At 27.2% G+C, this 20,790-nt stretch overlaps 1 protein-coding gene across 1 annotated transcript in view; it reads left to right on the top strand.

Annotated features, from left to right (window-relative positions):
- Positions 1–7,357, top strand: part of LOC145835346 (tubulin polyglutamylase ttll6-like) — a 41,721-nt gene extending 34,364 nt beyond the window's left edge. The window contains exon 14 of the mRNA XM_082942897.1: positions 6,822–7,357. Coding sequence (XP_082799023.1) covers positions 6,822–7,175 — 354 coding nt within the window. The 3' untranslated portion in view covers positions 7,176–7,357. The remainder of the gene's footprint in view (positions 1–6,821) is intronic.
- Positions 7,358–20,790: the final 13,433 nt, after the last annotated feature.

Here is a 20,790-nt window from a genome sequence, read left to right as displayed (position 1 = left end):
TACTACTTAACACAGTTTTTTACCTTAAACTTAATTTTTTAATGAAAAATAGACCCTAAAGAGTGTAATTTAAAAAACCTGGAAAAATTTTTGGAAACCCAGAGAAAACTTGCCAAAACATTTGGCAGCCCTGTTATAAGTTTAGATAAAACTTGATTAAAGCTTTTTGATTTGATTAACCACTTAAAATGATAAACAAAATAATTGGAGAATATAGTTCATATTAGGCTTGTTAGTTTCAGGCTTTGTCATTCTCAAAAAAAAATTTACATTATACAAAAATAAAGTTAGGAAATTATTTAAATGTAATGTATGTTACTTTTCGTACAGTTAATATTTTATCTGTTGGTTCTGATACTAACTAATTTTAAAATAAGTGTTGTTGAGTTTTAAAATGATAAAATTTATATTTTTCAAGATTTATTTTTTGTTAGAAAGATTATGATATGCGTTATAAACAGGGTTACCACAAAACCTGGAAAAACCTTAAATTCAAGAAATAAAAAAAAATCTGGAATTTTGAACATAAGTAACTGAAAAAACTGAAATTTTAAATAGTGTTTAATGTTAAGTAGTAAAGTTTCGATGCGTCAAAAAAAAAGTTATCATATAGATTAAAAAAAAACTGTCATCATCAATTTTTCTATTAAAAAACAAATTTAAAGTAGCTCAACAGTACTTTTGTAATGTTGTTATACTATTTAACACTGTTTTTTACCTTAAGCTTAATTTCGATTTAAAAATAGACCCGAAAACAAGTACTTTTAAAAACCTGGAAGAAATTTTTAAAATCTGGAGAAAATTTTCCAAAAATCAGTGGCAACCCTGTATAAAGTAATCAGTTAAAAGTTGAAATATTTTATTTTCTGCAATTTTTTGTCAGTAGTTATAGTTTCAAATAACGATAAGTAAGATACTAAATCGTTTTGAAATAAGTCTTGTTAAATTTTGAAATAATGAACTGTATGTTTTTTAAGAATAATGAAATAAATTATAACATGCTTTATAAAGCAATTACTGAAAAGTTGAAATGACTTATTTGCTACAGATTTTTTGTCAGTTGTTATTTTTTTACACACTTTTTATTATTTCATCGTAATTTTTTTGTTAAAGTCATATAAATTGGAAACTACAACTTGGTATCTATACTGTTACTTTTTAAATTAGAAGAAATAGTTTCCGAAACAGTTTTTGTTAAATTTTTTTAATATGTATAAAAATATTTACTTTATTTTTTTTTTATTGATAGATATTAAATAAATTCTACGTTTTAGTTTTTTATTTAAAGCTAAAGATTTTGTTTAAACAGTGTTCACTATGACAACATAACTTCATAGTAGTTTTATAAGTTAACGTTAAAATGAAATTAGTTATACTTTTGTTAAAGTTTAATTTTATCTTCAGTCAGCCACAATGATTACTTCAGGCCACAATCGTCATACTTACCGAACAACGAGTGATAATGGAGACTATGGAAAAAAATACCGTCACAGAGCGTCTTCGTACTTTACTTGTGCAGTCCTTCAGACCCAACAAGAAGTTCAAAAGTTTGAAAATAAAACTAAAACAGATTACTGTCAAGCTGTATTAGACTACAACCAGTCAAAGCAATGTTTGACAACTCTACCCACTAACCACTTACAATTTAATTCCTTACCCAACATAGATGATTTGGTTGTACATGGCAGGCATAATTTCGCTAAAAATTCATCAGTTAGTCAGCAAGAATTAAGAAGACCACATTCTATTCAAAGTCATTCTTTCAGAAAAACCTCGGCACATAGCAAACTAAAAACGAACTCCTGCTTTTCTGGTAAGCAGATTATCCAGAAAACTCCAAAAAGTGATCTTAAAATTTTGTCGTCAAAACTAAGCGGGTATTTTATTTATTTTATTTTTAAAATGTTTGTATAAAAATATCAGGGATGCCACAAAGTCCTTTAGTCGTTGAATATTCTTAAATACAACTACATACTTATCCTAAACATAATCTTGAAAATGTATTATTATCACTATCAGAGTAGCCATTCCTCTCACTTCCTGTACTTACCAAACAGCCTAATAATAAAGTTCAAAGTAAAAAGGCTTCTTAATTATTTTCATTTAATCACCTAGTTTATATACTTGTACAGTTAAAAAATAAGAGTACATTAATTATTTAATGGTTTTTTAAAATTAATTTGAACTATATTAAAAGTTTTTATTTTATCCAGCACTATTACACTAACCAAACTTATAACTTTTAAACACTTTGCAATGATAGATATTTTCTTTTTCTTCCTGTTTTTCAAACAAATAAAAAAATAATCTTTTTTGAAGGGACCAGTTTCAGGGAAGTGTTTACAACTAGTGTCAGCAATTCTTTGCCTATGTTGGTTTTTAGTTATACGATATTAAAAAGCTTTACGCCATAACTACTAAAGATCTTTTCATGCATTTTACTTTGCTAGAATTATAACATATGTAGCAATTGAGAAATGGAAGTTACACTCATATCCTTGTAATATTGTACTTATCCATAATAAAGAACTATAGATTGAAAATAAGAAGATCTGTCTGATGTATCCATGGGAGGTTACTGTGGTGTTGAAATCTGTGAATTGATTAAAACTTTCTTTCTAATCAAATTTAGTTAATTTCTACCTGCGGAAAACTAAGGTGTTAGATAAAAAGATGGAACTAAATAGAAAACTACCTTTGAATTTTTCAATAAGTATTTTACAGAATACAAATTAGTTTTAAAATTACCTTAAATCTTTCCAGCACAGTATACTTTTCTTTATTGGATTTCTTTTTTTCTTGATCGTAGTTAATTATTTAGGAAGTTGTAATTCAAAAATTTTTAGAAGATATCTGAAATATTTTTGCTTAAAAAAATCTACGACTAGTTTCAAAAAATCATTTTCAAGTAGATATAAGAATTATGAACAGAACATTTTTAGTTTAGTATAAGAAAGTGAAAACATACAATATAGTGACGTAACATTCATTTTTAATTTTAAGTAGAAAATAATAACATTTTATACCACTTGAATTATTTTTCTTGAGATAATGTAACTTTTTTACGTACTAATTGAAATTTTAAAAGTAAGGTTTAAATAAAAAAGGAGTACTCAAATTATTTTGGAAAGATTAAGGTACAAATTTTAATAAACAAAAATAAGTTTAAGTATACTAAAGAAATTAAAAAGTTTTTTTAGTTTGATTGTTTATCTGTAAAAAGGTAGTATTGTTTTGTTTATATTAATTTTAGCTTGTAGTTTATTTGTCCATTTGCTTTCTAAAAAATCTAGTTCTGTTTGATCTTCTGAGCTGTCCAAAAAAGTTATTGTAAAAGCATTTTAAAATTCTTTAAATATAGTTGGATGATTTTTGTTATAATGAAGTTTAAGTGCAGCTCGATCGTTAACCTCATTCTTATCCATGTTTTTCCAATTATATCTATGCGAGAACCACCTTTGTGAAAAGGATGTAAAAAAAAATAAGTATTTTTGAAATTTTTAAAGCAATGACAAAATATTTATAAATGTTTAACTTCTTTTGAAATTGATTTTTACTTTTTACACAATTATTTAAGTTACTTGTTTATTTTTACGGTGTGTTAAAATTCGAAGTAATTTTTGAGATACAAGCGATCAAAGTTAGAGAGTTCAACAGGTTCTTTATGGGAAGCACAAACTACAAGGGTAAAAATAGACTATTTCACTAAATATCTATCTCATTCTTCAGTTTTTGAGCAATTGTTTTAAAACTTTTTCCCATTTACCTTTGATAAATTTTAAACAACTTGTAGGAAACATACTTTTAATTATTTTTCCAACATTTTTTATATAAATAATAAACAAGAAAGTTTTTTTTTTTCAATTTTGATCATAAAGTTTTTTTAATCAACAAAAATATCGGCAGTAGTCTACACAGCCTAAGCCTGGACTTTTATATGCGGTGAGACAAGCTCAAGTTAACAAAAAGTTTGATCATACCATTTCGATCATCAGACTACAACCTTAGGTAGACTGAGACCAACTTGGTTATTGCTTAATAATACCACTATTTTCAAACATTTAAATTAATGCTGAAGTAACGTTAGTATACGTTTTTATATTTTTTAAAAAATGAAAAGATCTCAACTTTTAGAGGAGAAACGATATACTTTATTTTTTTAAGACTTTATTACGCAAACTAAGTTTAGGTCAAAAGCCTAGTCAGAACTTATATAAAATCTAGAAAAGTATAATTAACAGTCATAGAAAATATTGTTTAAACTAAAGTAACATGTGAGTTACTTACATATTCGTAGAGTTCATAGATTTATTTTAGTTTAATGAAGATGACCGCTTGTTTAAAATTAATTACTAGCGTATTTTGTAATCAGTTACGTTTTTTATATTTTTATACGAGCTTTTTTTTTGCTTTAAGATCTAGTTTTTCAATAAAAACCAAGCTTTGTTTAGTTTTTTTTTTGAAAAACTAGATCTTAAAGCATAATAAAAAATAGTATAAAAACATAAAAAACCAAGCTTTGTTTAGTTTTTCATTTATAAGTCAGTTAAGCTTAATCTTTTCATGCTGTTTTTTTTCGGGAACGGGTCTAAATTGCACAAAGATAAAATTGCACGAGGTTACTAAATTGCACGAGATCAAAATTGCACGAAAGCACAAAATTGCACGAGGGAACAAAATTCCACGGAGACGATTTTTCACTACTTACATTTTTTCACGGGAGTAAAAAAATACAAAAAAAAAAGTTAGTGACCGAGGGTAAGGGTCAGGGGTAACAGTACTAGTAAAAAAAATAAATAATAAATAATATTTTGAAATTAAAAATTTAAAAATTAGTTAAAAAAAAGAAAGCTACCGACCGAGGGTAAGGGTTAGTGGTAACAGTGATAAAAAAAATGATAATAAAAAAATTATAAAAAATAATTTAAACCGTGAAAATTGTCTGCTCGTGCAAAAGTGTCTTCGTGCAAAAGTGACCCTTCGTACAATTTTATCCCATCGTGAAAAAGCATCTTCGTGCAATTTTGTGCACTCGTGAAATTTTGTCCCCTCGTGCAATTTTGTACACTCGTGCAACTTAGACAGCTACCCGTTTTTTTCATATTTAAAGTTTCTCATATAACTTTAATATCTCTAAAGTTAAAGCTTAAGCACGGCTAAAAAGTATACCAAGTTTGCTTTTTAATTTTTTTATACTGCGGGCCGATATTATTATTATGTTAAATCCGAATATAATAAAATTTGTAATTATCAAGTCAAGTTATAACAAATTATACAGTATCATTCTTTTACTACACCAACACATGTTTCTGTGTGTCTAACCTAACACATATGTTAGTGTAATAAAATAAGGATACTGTATAATTTGTTATTATTATATATTCCAGTGAACTTGTTCCGCTAGGATCTTTTGTTAACAAACGATTAAATTTATATTTTGAATAGTTAATTATTAAGTCTAAATCATTATAAAGTAAAGTAAAATACAAAATAAAATAACAAATCATAATATAAAGCGCTCACGTCTCACATGGAAGTTCAAAAAATAATGATTCATTACTTTGATATATATTATGATTCGTTATTTTGTTTTGAATTTTACTTTACTTTATCATTATTTAGACTTTATAACTACAAGTATTATATATTTTATAACAGTCAGATTTAACATTATATATTGTATCTATCATTAATCTACAATAGTCTATAGCAGTGCTTCTTAAATGGGGTTCCGCGGAACCCTAGGGTTCCGCGACGCCTCTCAGGGGTTCCGCGAAGCCTTTCGAAATTTGATAAAGAAATTTGAAAGAAAAGAAAACATAAAACAAAAAACTTCAAAAAAAAATGGAACACATAATATGGAAAACATATATAATTATAGCATTCATTGATCTGCTTAGTGTGTATCTAGCGGTAGGACTTTTAATGGGTATTCATTAGTAATAGGTGTCCTGGTTGCGCAATATTATTAAACATTGTATGTAAAATTAAATTAGGGGTTCCGCGGAAAAGTTGAACTTTGGAAAAGGGTTCCGCCACTAGAAAAAGGTTTAGAAGCACTGGTCTATAGTACTTATTTTTAATAAACACATATATATATACCTACTTTAGCTTCTATTTTTTCTTGCAGTATTATTTTACAGAGCTTCGTTGAAGTGTGTTAACTTGATAACACACAGAAACATGTGTTAATTTAATAAAGAAAGAGAACTGTACAAATTTGTTGCTATTACATATTCCAGTGAACTTGTTTCGTTAGGATCTTTATTAGCAACAGTTATATTTATATTTTGAATAGTTACTTACTAGTTAGTAATTTGGTATTTTTCATACAGCGTTATACCTAAAATGACATGAAACATGACAATCACGCTCACCCTATAGTAAGAAATGTAATAAACCATTGCTTTCTAAACAGATTCATAGTGTTTCTTTTCCCACATCAAAAATAAAATCGGCGAAAGTCATCAGAGCTAAAGTCTATACATTCATGTGCCGTTAGACAAGCTCAAGTTTACATAAAAATTCGATCATACCATTGTATGATCAAAACTTTACATTAATCTTTTTCCTCAGAAGGATCTTTTTTTACTGTAAAAAGTTGCAACCAGACATTATTATACTTATTTTGAATTTTTTTGATAAGTTATTTTAAATAAATAGTTACAAAAAAAATTTTGTAGTAATATAATCTAAAATTTGAACAAAAACCTTTTAATACTTAGGCAATTTCTAGTTGTTTTTGTTGTTGGACTTAAATATAAAATGTACATGTATTTTTTAATTTCAGTACAAAGTAATTAAAAAAGTTTTTCTGACAGAATCGGGAAGATATCGAAGAAGCACTAGGTCGTAGTAAACTTTCATCTAATAATATTTTGCCACCAATTATAGATAAAAAGACTCCATCACAACTTTACAAAGTAACGTCAATTAAGTCTGTTAGATCTTACTCTGCTGGTAACTTTCATATACAACACCGACATGTGCCTTCACAGTCATCTAGTTATAGAAACGTATTTTATCGTCCTTCTTTGGAAAAACAATCATCTATGAGCTTAAGAAGGCCTGAAAATCTCACTAGTTGCGTAGATAAAAAGCATTCAAAAAACGAAAGAAATACAAACTGGCCCCAAGTTGTGCAAGGTTTTGCAATTAAACCTCATTATAAATGATTTAAAAACATTTTGTAACCAATTTTTGTCTATTTACGTTTTTGTTCACTGTGTTATAAGTGTAAAATTGAACTCAAAAAAAGTATATTGTTAAATATTTAATATATATTTAGTTTTTACAACTGTTTTTTTTTTTTTGTAAAAGCACTTTTTTTTAAGTCGAACTATTTTATTTAAAGAAATTATCTACCCTTTTAAGTATAAAAAGTTTAGTTTGTTACTATTTGTTTACATTAAGAATATTTCTTAAAGGACTTTTATTATCGATTAATTTTGAAAATTAAAAGTGATTAAAACTGTTTTAGTTTAACACTTTTTCAAAAATTTATTTTTAATACTAAACATAAAATCTAAAAAATTTTCTAAACGAATATTGTTTTTCAATAATTAGATACTATAGTTCACTTTTTTCTAACAATAACATTTGTTCAGAAAATGAATTTTACATACACCTAGAATATTCCTAACTTATTTTTTATTGAAACAACTCTTAAGGTTAAAAACAAAAGTATCCAAAAAAGAAAAAAAAAATTGTCTATTTATAAAATTACACTTAACTTATTTTTTTTACTAACTGACCATAGATATCTCAAGTTTATAATCTTACAGTTCTAATTTCGACTATTGTTAAGTAGTCAATAAGAATAATATCTACCTACATACTAAAGTTGAAAGTAATAAAGTTAAAATTTTGTTTAATGTGTCCATAAAAGTATCTGCACAACAATAATTTTTCATTTGTTTTACTTATTATGTATTAGGTAACTAACACTGTAAATGTTTTATAATAAAAACCTCATCAAGATTAAAAAAAAAGTTATTTATAAGTGTTTATTTTATAGATAGATGTTATATGTAACTACAGTCTAAGAGTTCTTATCAGAAAACATCTTACGAGCAAAAGTGCAACTTGTTTAATCGTAACAAATCAACTAAAACCCAGCTAAACTTTTAAAGTTTAAAATAAACGGTAATAAATCAATGGTAAAAAATGGCCGCATTTAATTAAAATAAGTTCTAGTAATTAGTAAAAAATATTTATTTAAGATCAAAAATATGATTAATTAAGCAAAATAGAGCACTAACAAAGAGATATTAAAAAAAAGAGCCTAACAGTAAGTTTTTAAAACAAAAAATATATTTTATTTATTTTTAAAATGTTTTTTTGGCTGAAAAGGAGCTCGCAGGCCGTAGTTTGCCGAACCCTGAACTAGCTAATTTTGACTAAAAAGTTCCTTTTTCAAATGTGTTGCTTCGTAATTATAACATTGTTTATACTTTTATTAGAAAAAAAACTTATTAAATATTTTTGCAGAAAAAAAGTTTTACTTGATATCAAAAAATTAACAGATGGATATGATGTTTTTCTAAAATATTTTAAATGGAAACCATATTAAACCGCTTTTTTGTTACGTTTATTCCTTTTTTTGTTATCAGAAGTCAAACAGGAACGGGTCACTTTTGCACGAGCGTTACTTTAGCTCAAGGAGACATTTTTGCACGATGTCAATTTTGATCGAAGGGTCATTTTTGCACGAGAGTAAAATAAGTGTATATTTAAAAACAGAATTGTAAAAAAACAAAAAAAAAAAAAAACATTAATAAATAAGAAAAACAAAAAAAAATTACAGACCGAAGGTAAGGGTTAGTGGTAACAGTGATAGTAAAAATATAAAAGAAAAAATAAATTAATTAAACGAAGAATTAAAAATAATGTCAGTTTTCTTGATGTGTAGGATATTTTGTAAGTATTTAACTAAGTTCGTATGTTGTTAACTCATTTTTATAAAAAAGTTTTTGTTTCAACGGGTTTTAATTTTTTTTTACACTAATTAAAACGTTTTAACACCTAAGCAGTGATTCCATTAAAGGTTTTGTAGGGTGAACAATGTAATGTTATATGCATTTTCTCCTTTTTGAAATTCCCATAATTAGTCGAGCGTTTATGTAATTTTCTGAAAAATGTGTGCTTCGCTTTATTAAGGCTGATATTTAGTGTGTCGTTCTAAGCTTTAACAACAATGAATTTAGAGTCACTAAACTCGTTAGTTGCGTAATGTATGTTTAAATTTAGGCTGTTAAGCCGAGTTATTTCATTTCGTGGTGATTTATTAGTAAAGGTTTATGTATTTGTTATTACTTTGTGTTAGTTTATCGTTACTTTCTGTTTACATTTATCATCAAAAAATATACACCTTTCTAATCACAGACTCGAAATCTACTTGATTAAATAATGAAATTAGTTTAAAGACTAACTTAAGACTGTGCATTATTGTCAGTTATATACCAGCCCCATGTTACATATATAACCAAGCATACAACCACGTTAATTTGATGCAATAATAATAAACAATAAGCTTCACCTTACGAACAACAACAGCATCCAAGACAACTCACGACCGAACAAGTTGAGTATTGTTAAGGACGAAACCAGTCGGTGGTTGTCCCGAATAATTTTGTTGTTGGGTGTGTGGTGGAGTTCGTTATCGTTTAACTATTTTCAGAAATCTACAAATGCATAATTCTTTTTTTTATGTTTTTCCAAACTATTTTGATATAAGTAACTAACGCTTTCTTCATTATTTAAACAATATCTATTTTGGCCATCATCAACAACGCTGAGATGTTCGCGCCATCAACAATAAACAATGAACTTCACCGCACGACCAACAATAACAGCATCCAAGACAACTTACGACCGGTTTATTCCTAATTAGGACTCATCAGGCAGGCATAGTCGCGAGAAACCGCTGTTGTGATCTTACCAAGTGGGCTTTCTAAAGCTGATGAGTCCTAATTAGGACGAAGTTCGTAGGTTGTCTCGGATGCTTTTGTTGTTGGTTGTGCGAAAGTCAATATTTAAGGAATAGTTTACTTAAGAACTCAATTTTCAACTATGAAAACTGTATGATAGTAACTGCTTTTAGTAAATTTAAAACACAGCAGTTAAAAAATAACTTATCATAAGATGTTTTTTATATAATAGAGCATTACATCCTTATGGTCTTGATAATTCTGACTGAATTAATGTTATTAACACGCAATTACTTTTAAATAAAAATGACACTTCACTGTCTATTAAGATATTTAGTTCTAAAACATCTTTAAGGTTATTATTATTTTAGAAAACATTATTCAAAGAAAAAGTTTTGTGCACTAAATAATTCTATCTCTACTGTGTCTAAACTTTATACATAAATGGTTTTTAGTATAAACCGTTGAGTTTAAAATTAAAAGTATTTTTAATACTCTATCAAAAGTTTTTTATGTCTACCTTTTTTGTACATGCTAATTACAATTCTAAACTTTATTTTGATTTTTTGAGATTTGTGGACAATAATAATTTATGTTAGCCAAAATTTGTTAAATTATTTTGTATTTTTGTTTTTTGTGCTTCGAACTAAAAAGCATTCAAATTCATCGTTTGTCATTTAGCTGCAAAGTTTTTTCTTATTTTACTTATTTGTTAATAAAATTTACTAGCTATGTCGTCTACAGAAAAAAAAAACAGTTTAGTTCCAGCTAAGGTTTGCTTTTTTTTATGTCTTTAAATTTATAGCAACTTGTCGGCTTTCTTGAGTAAAGCTCAGACGGTTTCCCCAATTATCAATTATCGCTTATAAAATGAGCGTAAACATATAATAATTTAAAATCAAAAATTCATAGAAGTTGAGGGGCGAACGATCTAGTTGCGTCAATTTTTTGACTGCACTTATAAAAGAATTTCAGAACTAATGCACTTAAGTCCAATTTAATAAACGTATGTCTGCCTGATAAGTCCTAATGTGGACAAAATTGCTTTGCATGCTATTTTTGTTTATTGAAGTACAAAAAGAAGCAATCAAAATAGTTGGTCCTAGGACCTGGTGTACAAAAAATCTTTCGGTTATCGAATCTTACACCTTTTTGATACAGTTTAACGTCTTTTCAAGTAATAGCGTAGGCTTTGTTGATGTCCGTCATGCGCAGTCTAGTACTTACTACTTACCATACTATGTTTTTTAATTAACTTAACCTTAAAAGTCTTAACAATGTGCTAACAAAGTATTCTGTTTTAAATACTATTTTGCTTGAACACTTCTTCAGTTTTATAAAGTAATTTAATTTTTAAATAGCTTTGCAAATATTAAGCTTCGAGTTTTATACAACTGATGAAAGAATTTTATTTGAATAATTATAGTTTAGAATTAGGTTGTTAAATAAAATGTACCTTTTGTTTATTATATAGAAAACAAAGTAAAACTGAACTATAGACAAGTAGTTCAAATTAAAGTGGATGAATTTTAAAAACTACTTAAAGATCTAATTTTTATATACAAAAATCAACGCTTGGAACAGTAAATGAATCTACTAGTGTGAATAACAATTTAAAACTATACACTATTTGATTATTATGTGTTTTGATTTTTAGAAAACAAATAAAGAGATCTCAACTACTAGAGGAGAAATAATGAATTTATAATTTTAAGACTTTATTTTACAAACTAAGTTTTGGTCAAAGACCTCGTCAGTGCTTAAATAAAAAGTCTGAATAGATATGTAAAAAGTCATGGAAAATAGCATTTAAACAATTAAATAAAAACATTTTTTATTCAAAATTTTTACTTAAAAACAAAACAAATTAAATTTTAATGTTAAGATTAACTTATGGTAATATTTAAATTTTAGATAAGTTTCAAAATCAATAGAACAACAAAAATAATTAATGTAGCTTTCTTTTTTCTTTTAGTCAATTTTCAAAGTAAACATTGCTTAAAATAAAATTTAATAAATAGTACTGAGTGAGCTATTAACTACTATTAGCTATTAAACTAATTGTTTATTTTAACTACTTCAGGCTAAAGAAAATGACTCTTTTGTAAGAAAATGATTTATAGAATAGAAACACACAGCGTAAGATTACAAAACTCAAGACCTAATTATATGTTATTTTTAACGATTATTTTTTGAAAATACTAAATCAAGAATATTAACTTGATATAGTTTCTAAGTAAAAAAATAACATTAAGTGGTTTTAGTACAAATGTTTTTTTTTTTTTTTTCTTAACTATCAACTTTTACCAATCTTAAGCTGATAATTTTTGTAGAGTTTACGTCAAACTGTAATGTAGCAGTGTTAAAGAGATGTTGTAAATTAAAACAACTAACTTTTGCATCAATTTCAAATCTATAAAAAATTTATTAGCAAATAAAATTTGAAAATAAATACATTAAAATTATAACTTAGATAGACAAAGATTTATTAGTTAAGCTAGCTAATTTTAAAATGCTGTTTTACAAATTTTCTGTGTTTGTTTAAGTTGTTCTTACTTTAAGTCATTAATAAGTATTTTTTAAAGGCATGGTTGTTGTTTTTTTAGTGAGGTCTAACTTTACTGAATGGTTATCTGCTTACCCAAGTTTAATTAAGTACAATAAGAATCAGAGAAAGTTTATAGAAGCAAAAAAAATATATATATACTTTAACCCGCCGTTTTCACTAAATGTGACCACAAAAGTAGGTAAGGAATTTTTGAAACTTAACAACCAACACTTCGTTATCCTTTTCACAAAACTTATAACAACAATATATTAACACTGTTGCTCAGTTGCATAAAAGTCTTAAAAGAATTTTTTTCACAACAACAAAATATTAAATATTCCAACTCTTTAAAAAAAACTGCAATTGCACAAACGATCAATGCTTTGCCCACTAATTATTAACTGATTGGTAAGCAACCTCATTGAAAATAAAAACAGGCTACAAAACAAATATTTAAGTAAGCTCGGTTAGTACAAAATTAAAAAAAGACACTCTAGAACAGCGGTTCTTAACCTCTTTTTCATATTTTACCCTTTAATGGAAGGTAATTACCAAATTAACCTTCAATATACAAGTAGTATTTTTTATCAACAAATAAAAAAATTAAATTTAAACAGAAGCAACAAATAACTTCTTTTGAAGGTTTTAAAGTTAAAATAAGCTAATTGCTACAAAAAAAAATTTTAATATTTAAAAAAATATAAATAAATACTTGTGCATTAATTTTATTGGGATATATTTCCCCCTAAAACTAGTACCAACAGTTGGTAAGGCTGTTAAACTTTTCAAGAATTTTAAAGATAATTTATAAATATGTAACGATTATAGCAGTAAAAAATAGGTTAGTAAGTTTTCATGTGGCCATTATTTTTAAATTTTGAATAAGATTGTCATTTTCAAAGTAAAATACAAAAATAGTTTTTTTTATTTTGGTCTCTCTTAATTTATCTTGAGTCATCTTGAGTTTTTTTATACCTTTCTGAATTATCCTGAGTATGTGGCAAGGCAACCATGTTTCAACATTTTTATCTAAAATTTTTGCTTTGTTATGAGAAAATTAAACCAAAAGTCATAAAAATTAGACTAATTTTTTCTAAAATGTTTAACTAAACTAAGTAATCGAAGTTTCTTGGGTTAGTCATACCAATATTTTAAGTTAAGTCTACTTACTTTATCTAAATATGTGACAGTTACAATTGTATTTTTTATTCAACACAAATCTAAATTCTTTTTCAGTAAGAGTAAACTAAAAGTTTATAATAAATGTTTTAACAATTTTTTTTCAGCTCTTAAGTTTTACACGTAAATGTAATTTAGTTAAATATTTTATTGACTTTATGATAACAATAACCACTTATAGTTAAGTTTATGTATGCACATAAAAAATTTGATGATGTTTTTATGACTTAAATTTAGGTTTTTATCTATTTTTAAAAGATATTTAGATTATGACAAGTTTTGTTCTTTTCTTGTCCAATTTTAATAATATGATCTGTTTTTTTTTATAATGTGGTTACATAAACTTAAGTTTAACCCAGGGTTTCCCAAAGTGGGCGATATTGCCCCCCTGGGGGCGATTTTAGTAAGTCGGGGGGCGATAATAAGTAAGGGGGCGAAAGGGTGGGCGATAACTAGTAAGGGGGCGAAAAGGGGGCGATTTTAAGATTTTGGGCTGTCATAAAATTTAACTTTTTATCTTGCTATGTTACTAATTTTAGCTTGCTATTAAATATTTGACCCTGAGATAAAACTTAAACAAAAAAAACAATTTTGTTTATGTAAAATATAGAGAAAAAAATCAAGTACTTATGACTCCTACTTTCAAGTAAATTACATATTTTCATTTATATGTTTTCTAATTTGACTATACATAGATCATAGACGATTGGAATTCCTCACATCACTTTATAACCTGACATATATGTTATTTGGGATCATAAATGGTTTGTAAAAATCTTTGTTATCTATTATCAACTATCACCTCATGATATTTCCAATTTGTTTTTTAAAAAGTCACTAAGTTAGACTAATAAATTAAACTATACAGGGTTGCCAATTTACCTAGAAACCTGGAAAAACATGGAATTTGACAATTTAGGCAAAATAAAACCTATAAAATCTGGAATTTTTAACAATTTCAACATATGATATAGTAAAATTTTGATATGACCCAAAAAAGCTATCATATAGATAAAAATATGGATCCCTCCGAGGCAGATCTTTTTGAAGTAAACGACTTACAGGAAACCTTCTCAGACTTACAAACTGACCTTTAACTTAAAGTAAATTTTTCCAAAGAACGATGTGAAAGCTTTTGGACTTAATAAAAAATAAGGCAAAAGTATCCAATCATTTGAGAGGAATTTAGATTGTTGTTTATAGTTTTTCCTTCTAGCTATGTTGTTGAAAAAAATTTCAGTTCATTATCAACATCTTGAGCAAAAATCTAATCTAGATATTTGTAAAGGAGGCTTTATTTTATTGATTGAGAATCAGATTAGAAAAACTTTCAAGCAGTCATGAACCTCATCCTTAACTTTATATTAGACTTCAGTAGCAGACATTATTTTGTGAAAGTTTTTTTTATGTTATTTGATCTTTTAAAATACTTCTTATTTAACCTGGTTTGTCTTGTATTTAAGTAGTCTTTTTATAATAAAAAAATATTAAGTTATTTATTTTACAACAGGTTTGCATAATGCCTAATAAGTATTAATTACGATAGACTTCCTCTTGAGTTCGCACTATTTACTCAAAAAAAAATACAAATTTATATTTTCTTAAATTTAACTTAAATAAAGTCTATTACTAACTTAGTATTAATAAAACAAAAAATATATAATATTTAATATCTTATATAGATCTATTTTTTTTAATGAATGTTTGTTTTTTTTCAGTTGATTTCATGTTTATTCATAACGTTATTGCATATAACATATTTAAATTTACCATTTTGTAAAAAAAAATGGTAATAATTTTTGAGTTTGCACTTTTTGATTTTGTTCAAAATGCGATTTCAAGCGGAAGTCTACTGTATTAATTAAATTCTTTATGTTTTAAGTCTGTTAATAGTTTTATTTTGACCTGGTTAATTTTGTAGTTTATATTTGTCGTTTTACATTACACAAAAAGGTTTTATAGCATAGTGATTAAAATATTTGTTTTAAAAATATTTATTTGACAGATTTTTGTTACTTTTTTAATCTGTATAAATAAAAAAATCTTAATAACCATTAAAGTTTTTATTTCAATTTTTTTTTTTTTTGGTTTTAAAAGAGTATAGATTTGAAGTCTCTTTTTGAAATGACTTCAAGTTTTTCATTTAAAAGATTATTAAACTCAATTTTATTTTCTAACTTGATTTATTGTCGTTAAATAATCTATATATTAAGGAATTTTGAAATATTTATACAACTGTTTTTTTTTCATCTTAATTTTTAATATATTAGCAATTAGAATGTGTTGTTTATTTTAACAGTTCAACACTAGCTTTTGGGTTTTCACTACTTTTGGTAAATAATTATAGACTTATAACTAACGGCTTAATTAAGTTACCTAGTATTAACTTCTTAATGTCCGAAATTCGTTAAGTGAGAGATTATTAAAATGTCAGGTTTCAGTTAAGATTTCAGATGGATAACGTACGGTTAAGATCCATTCAAACTTCGAATCGCTAGATAACTTAAAAACTACTTGTGCAAAATAAACAAAATTTTGTTTTTTGATACTTAATCTTTTATAATACACTTTCAATTTGGTTTTCAGTTCACAATAGTATTTCCTAGATTACAATAATACTAAATTATTTTATTACAATTTTGCTCGAGTTTTTTAATTTTCTTATGTGTTATTTTTTTAAATTATGCAGCCCGCAATTAAATTTTTTACCGATTTGAAACTAGAAAAGAATTTTTAGTAAATATGAATTGCTGATTACAAAAGTTGTTTACCACTACTATAAAAGTTTCATTAGTTTCAAAACAACTCATATTTAAACAGAATAGATTACAGATTATACAAGGCTTTTTTTGTAATTAAGTATTTTAATACACTTTACTGGGCGTATAAGAACAAAAACTGTAAATAATTTTTAAGCCCAGTAAATTACTTTGAACACAGCCCAAAAGTGCGTGCATAAGAAGTACTAGACTAAATTACATTTCGAATACAAATTTTTTGGCTCAATAGTGCGTATTGAAGAGAAAAAAATAGTTTATAAAATCATGGGGGGCGATTATTTTTAAATTTCTGGAAAGGGGGCGATTAAGTAAAGGAGTTTGGGAAACCCTGGTTTAACCCTTTGCAGTAGCTCAGCTTTGCTTTTATTTTTTGTTTACAATAGCTTGTGAAATGATATTTAAGCATGTACTGTTTTAGGGAATTTTTAACTTAGCTTACTATTGATGTTGATTTTCAGGGAACTCTTGAAAAAAAAGTTGCTTTTTGAGTTCATTTGCGGTAGTCAGCTAAGAGTTTGCGGTGTAACGCCTCTGGCTATAAATTAAATTCAGCAAAAGAATTTTCTCTAATTAGGGTTTTTTTAATTTGTTTACTTTCTAAATTGCCGCCTTATAAATTAAAATTAGATGTTGTGGCAGCTCAAGCTTGACTTTTCTATGTGCTAAATTGTGAGTATTGTTATTAATCTCTTATTTTTAGTTCTGTCTCTTAAATTGATATATATTTCTAATAAAGTAAAATTGAAGTTAATTTTACTTTGTTTTTGCATAAATTTGAATAAATAAACTTTGCTGTTAATAAAGTTAAATTGAAGTTAATTTTACTTTGGTTTTGCATAAATTTGAATAAATAAACTTTGCTGTTAATAAAATAAAATTGAAGTTAATTTTACTTTGGTTTTGCATAAATTTGAATAAATAAACTTTGCTGTTAATAAAATTGAATTGAAGTTAATTTTACTTTGGTTTTGCATAAATTTGAATAAATAAACTTTGCTGTTAATAAAATTAAATTGAAGTTATTTGTACTTTGATTTTACATAAATTTGAATAAATAAACTTTGGTGTTAATACTTAATTATGTCGCTATCAACGAAAGGTTTCCACTTATACACTTTTATTGGCCTGGTTTATAACGCAACGTGCGCTCTAACTAGTATAGTAGAAATCCCCAAGATAACGCTTAAATTATAAATGACTTAAATAAACTAATATGAATTACTTACCATTTACTAAATGTTTAATAAATCAGTTATTTAATTTAAACTGAGTTCGAATTTGTGATCATGAATATATTTACAATGAATTTGCGAAACGAAAAGATGATAAAAAACTGCACAACATTACACTAGAATAACAGAAACTAAACACTACATGTTTAAACCAAACTCAAAAAACATTCTAAAATCGAAATCACTTCAACAAGATTGAAACCATTAAAACTTAAGTGCAGCAAAAAGCTGCACTGAGTTCAGACCGCTCAATGAAGTAGAAACTAGAAAAACTGAACCGTACTGAACCGTAAATTACTCGAGCCTATTGAGTTTATACTCGCTTGAGAAAAAAGAAGAAAGTAAAAAAGAGACAATTACCGCCTAGCGGTACATTTTCTCCTCTACCTTCGTACTTTAAAAATTTATTCTTGGTTTTCCGAAAAAGAAACATGAATTTTTATTCATTAACCTTGTAAGAATGCTTAAAACTCCCTATATAGAAAAATGAACGAAAAAACGACCGCCGACTTTTACCTCTTTAGTTTAAAAAGTATTACTTTACTTAATTCTATAAATTCTATAAACCGGTTTAAACTACACAAAAATGATAAAAGTATGGTACAGTTTTTCAAAATAACAGAAAAATGTAGAAAGTTCAAAAAATCTCCTCGCCTTCGGAACTCGCTCCGCCCCTGCACATCTCCACGTCGTCTGACCGGTCCACGCCGATCCGTCTCCTCGCCTCACCCAACGGTCTCTTGGCGCCACGGAATCCGTCTCCTTGCCTCAACCAGCGGTCTCTTGGCCCTACGGAACCGTCTCCTTGCCTCACCCAGCGGTCTCTTGGCGCCACGGAATCCGTCTCCTTGCCTCAACCAGCGGTCTCTTGGCCCTACGGAACCGTCTCCTTGCCTCACCCAGCGGTCTCTTGGCCCTACGGAACCGTCTCCTTGCTTCACCCAGCGGTCTCTTGGCGCCACGGAATCCGTCTCCTTGCCTCAACCAGCGGTCTCTTGGCCCTACGGAACCGTCTCCTTGCCTCACCCAGCGGTCTCTTGGCGCCACGGAATCCGTCTCCTTGCCTCAACCAGCGGTCTCTTGGCCCTACGGAATCCTCTGATCCGTCTCTCCATACATCTCCTCTTTCAGCTCCTCGTTCCTCACCTCGTACATAAGTCCGCTCTACCGCTCCTCGCCGATTCGTTTCTCGGGCCGTTCGTGCGAAAGTCCAAATAGAAATACGTAACACTACTTTATATCAATTTAAAAAACAAGTTAAAACATAAAAAAAGTAACAAGTTACATGCTTTTAGTTAGCAATAACATTTCATTAGTCAATTAGTCTACTTATTTTTATCTTAAAAGTCTTGTATGTTTTAAAATAATTGAAAAACATTTATGGCTCCAATCAATATACAGTAATTCTCTACAAGCTTTAAAATAAAAAACATTTCACATTTTACACGAATTAGTTGACAAAACTTGTACTGATTTTGAAAACTTTAATATGCTAACTAATTTTAAACAAAATTGTTTTTTATTTTTAGATTTTAAATACCGGGTAAGACATTTAATAGCTCGAATGACCTCGTTAAAAATTATTTTTTGTATGTACGGTTAGATTTAAAACAACCAAAAAAAAACATGCCAATAAAGTTTGTTACAAGCAATTAACAAGGTCATTGTAAAAAAAACTGTAAATATTATAATTTAAAATTTGAACATAACATTGTTGCTAAATATAAAACGAAATTAAGCTTCATAAATTTAAGAAATTCACTTTAATAACCGATTATGCACTCGAAAACAAGTTTTAATAACCTCATACAAATATTTTTACAAGGACGAACGAAAAACAACAATGTTTTTTACATGCAGTTTAAAAAGTTTATTACCCGTTATAGTTCAAATTAAACCGATTGTTTGAAAACAAAACAATTAAACTTTACAGTTGCTAACTTTTATAGACGTTTAAAACTCTTTTTGTTATAAGAAAGTTTTATTATTAGAAGCCTTTAGTTTCATTTTAATTTTTAATAAAATGTTTAAAACGATTGAACGATATTTAATTAATTTGACAAAACGCGGAACAACTTGAAAACAAGACTAACTTTTGTTTAAACTTGCTCGTACAAGTTTAAAACTCATTTTGAAAAACGCTTCAACAATGAATTGCAATAATATCTACACAACAAATACATTTTAGTTCTAACACATGTCCATTAGCTTTTCCCAAACCACTTTAACATAACATTCAACACAATAAAGCTAATTACTTTTTGCAAAAAACAACACAAATCTCTCACAAACTCGAACTACTTAGTTGTTTTTCCAACTAGAAATTTTAAACTCATTTTTAAAACTTTACAGACCAGATGACTGGGTTAAATAAATGCCCTTAAGTTTCTCGAATTTATAATATTATTAAATCAGGTTTATTTTACTCTGTTTTCAAGTCACCATCTACAAAACGTATAAATTTTTAATGAAGGTATCTGTGTTCAATTCCAGCTATATTTAACTGGCCGTCCGGGTCATCATGTCGCTATCAACGAAACGGGTTTCTACTTATACACTATTATTAGCCTGGTTTATAACGCAACGTGCGCTCTAACTAGTATAGTAGAAATCCCCCAAGATAACGCTTAAATTATAAATGACTTAAATAAACTAATATGAATTACTTACCATTTACTAAATGTTTAATAAATCAGTTACTTAATTTAAACTGAGTTCGAATTTGTGATCATGAATATATTTACAATGAATTTGCGAAACGAAAAGATGATAAAAAACTGCACAACATTACACTAGAATAACAGAAACTAAACACTACATGTTTAAACCAAACTCAAAAAACATTCTAAAATCGAAATCACTTCAACAAGATTGAAACCATTAAAACTTAAGTGCAGCAAAAAGCTGCACTGAGTTCAGACCGCTCAATGAAGTAGAAACTAGAAAAACTGAACCGTACTGAACCGTAAATTACTCGAGCCTATTGAGTTTATACTCGCTTGAGAAAATTAAGAAAGTAAAAAAGAGACAATTACCGCCTAGCGGTACAATTATATTGAAATTATCTGTAATTTGGTTTTACATAAAATTGAATAAATAAGCTTTGTTGTTGATAATTAATT

Source organism: Thalia democratica, chromosome 5 (genome assembly GCF_965202585.1).
Source record: "Thalia democratica chromosome 5, ktThaDemo2.hap1.1, whole genome shotgun sequence".
NCBI lineage: Eukaryota > Metazoa > Chordata > Thaliacea > Salpida > Salpidae > Thalia > Thalia democratica.
Note: the sequence above shows the minus strand (reverse complement) of the source record. Positions and strands in the feature narration are given on the sequence as shown.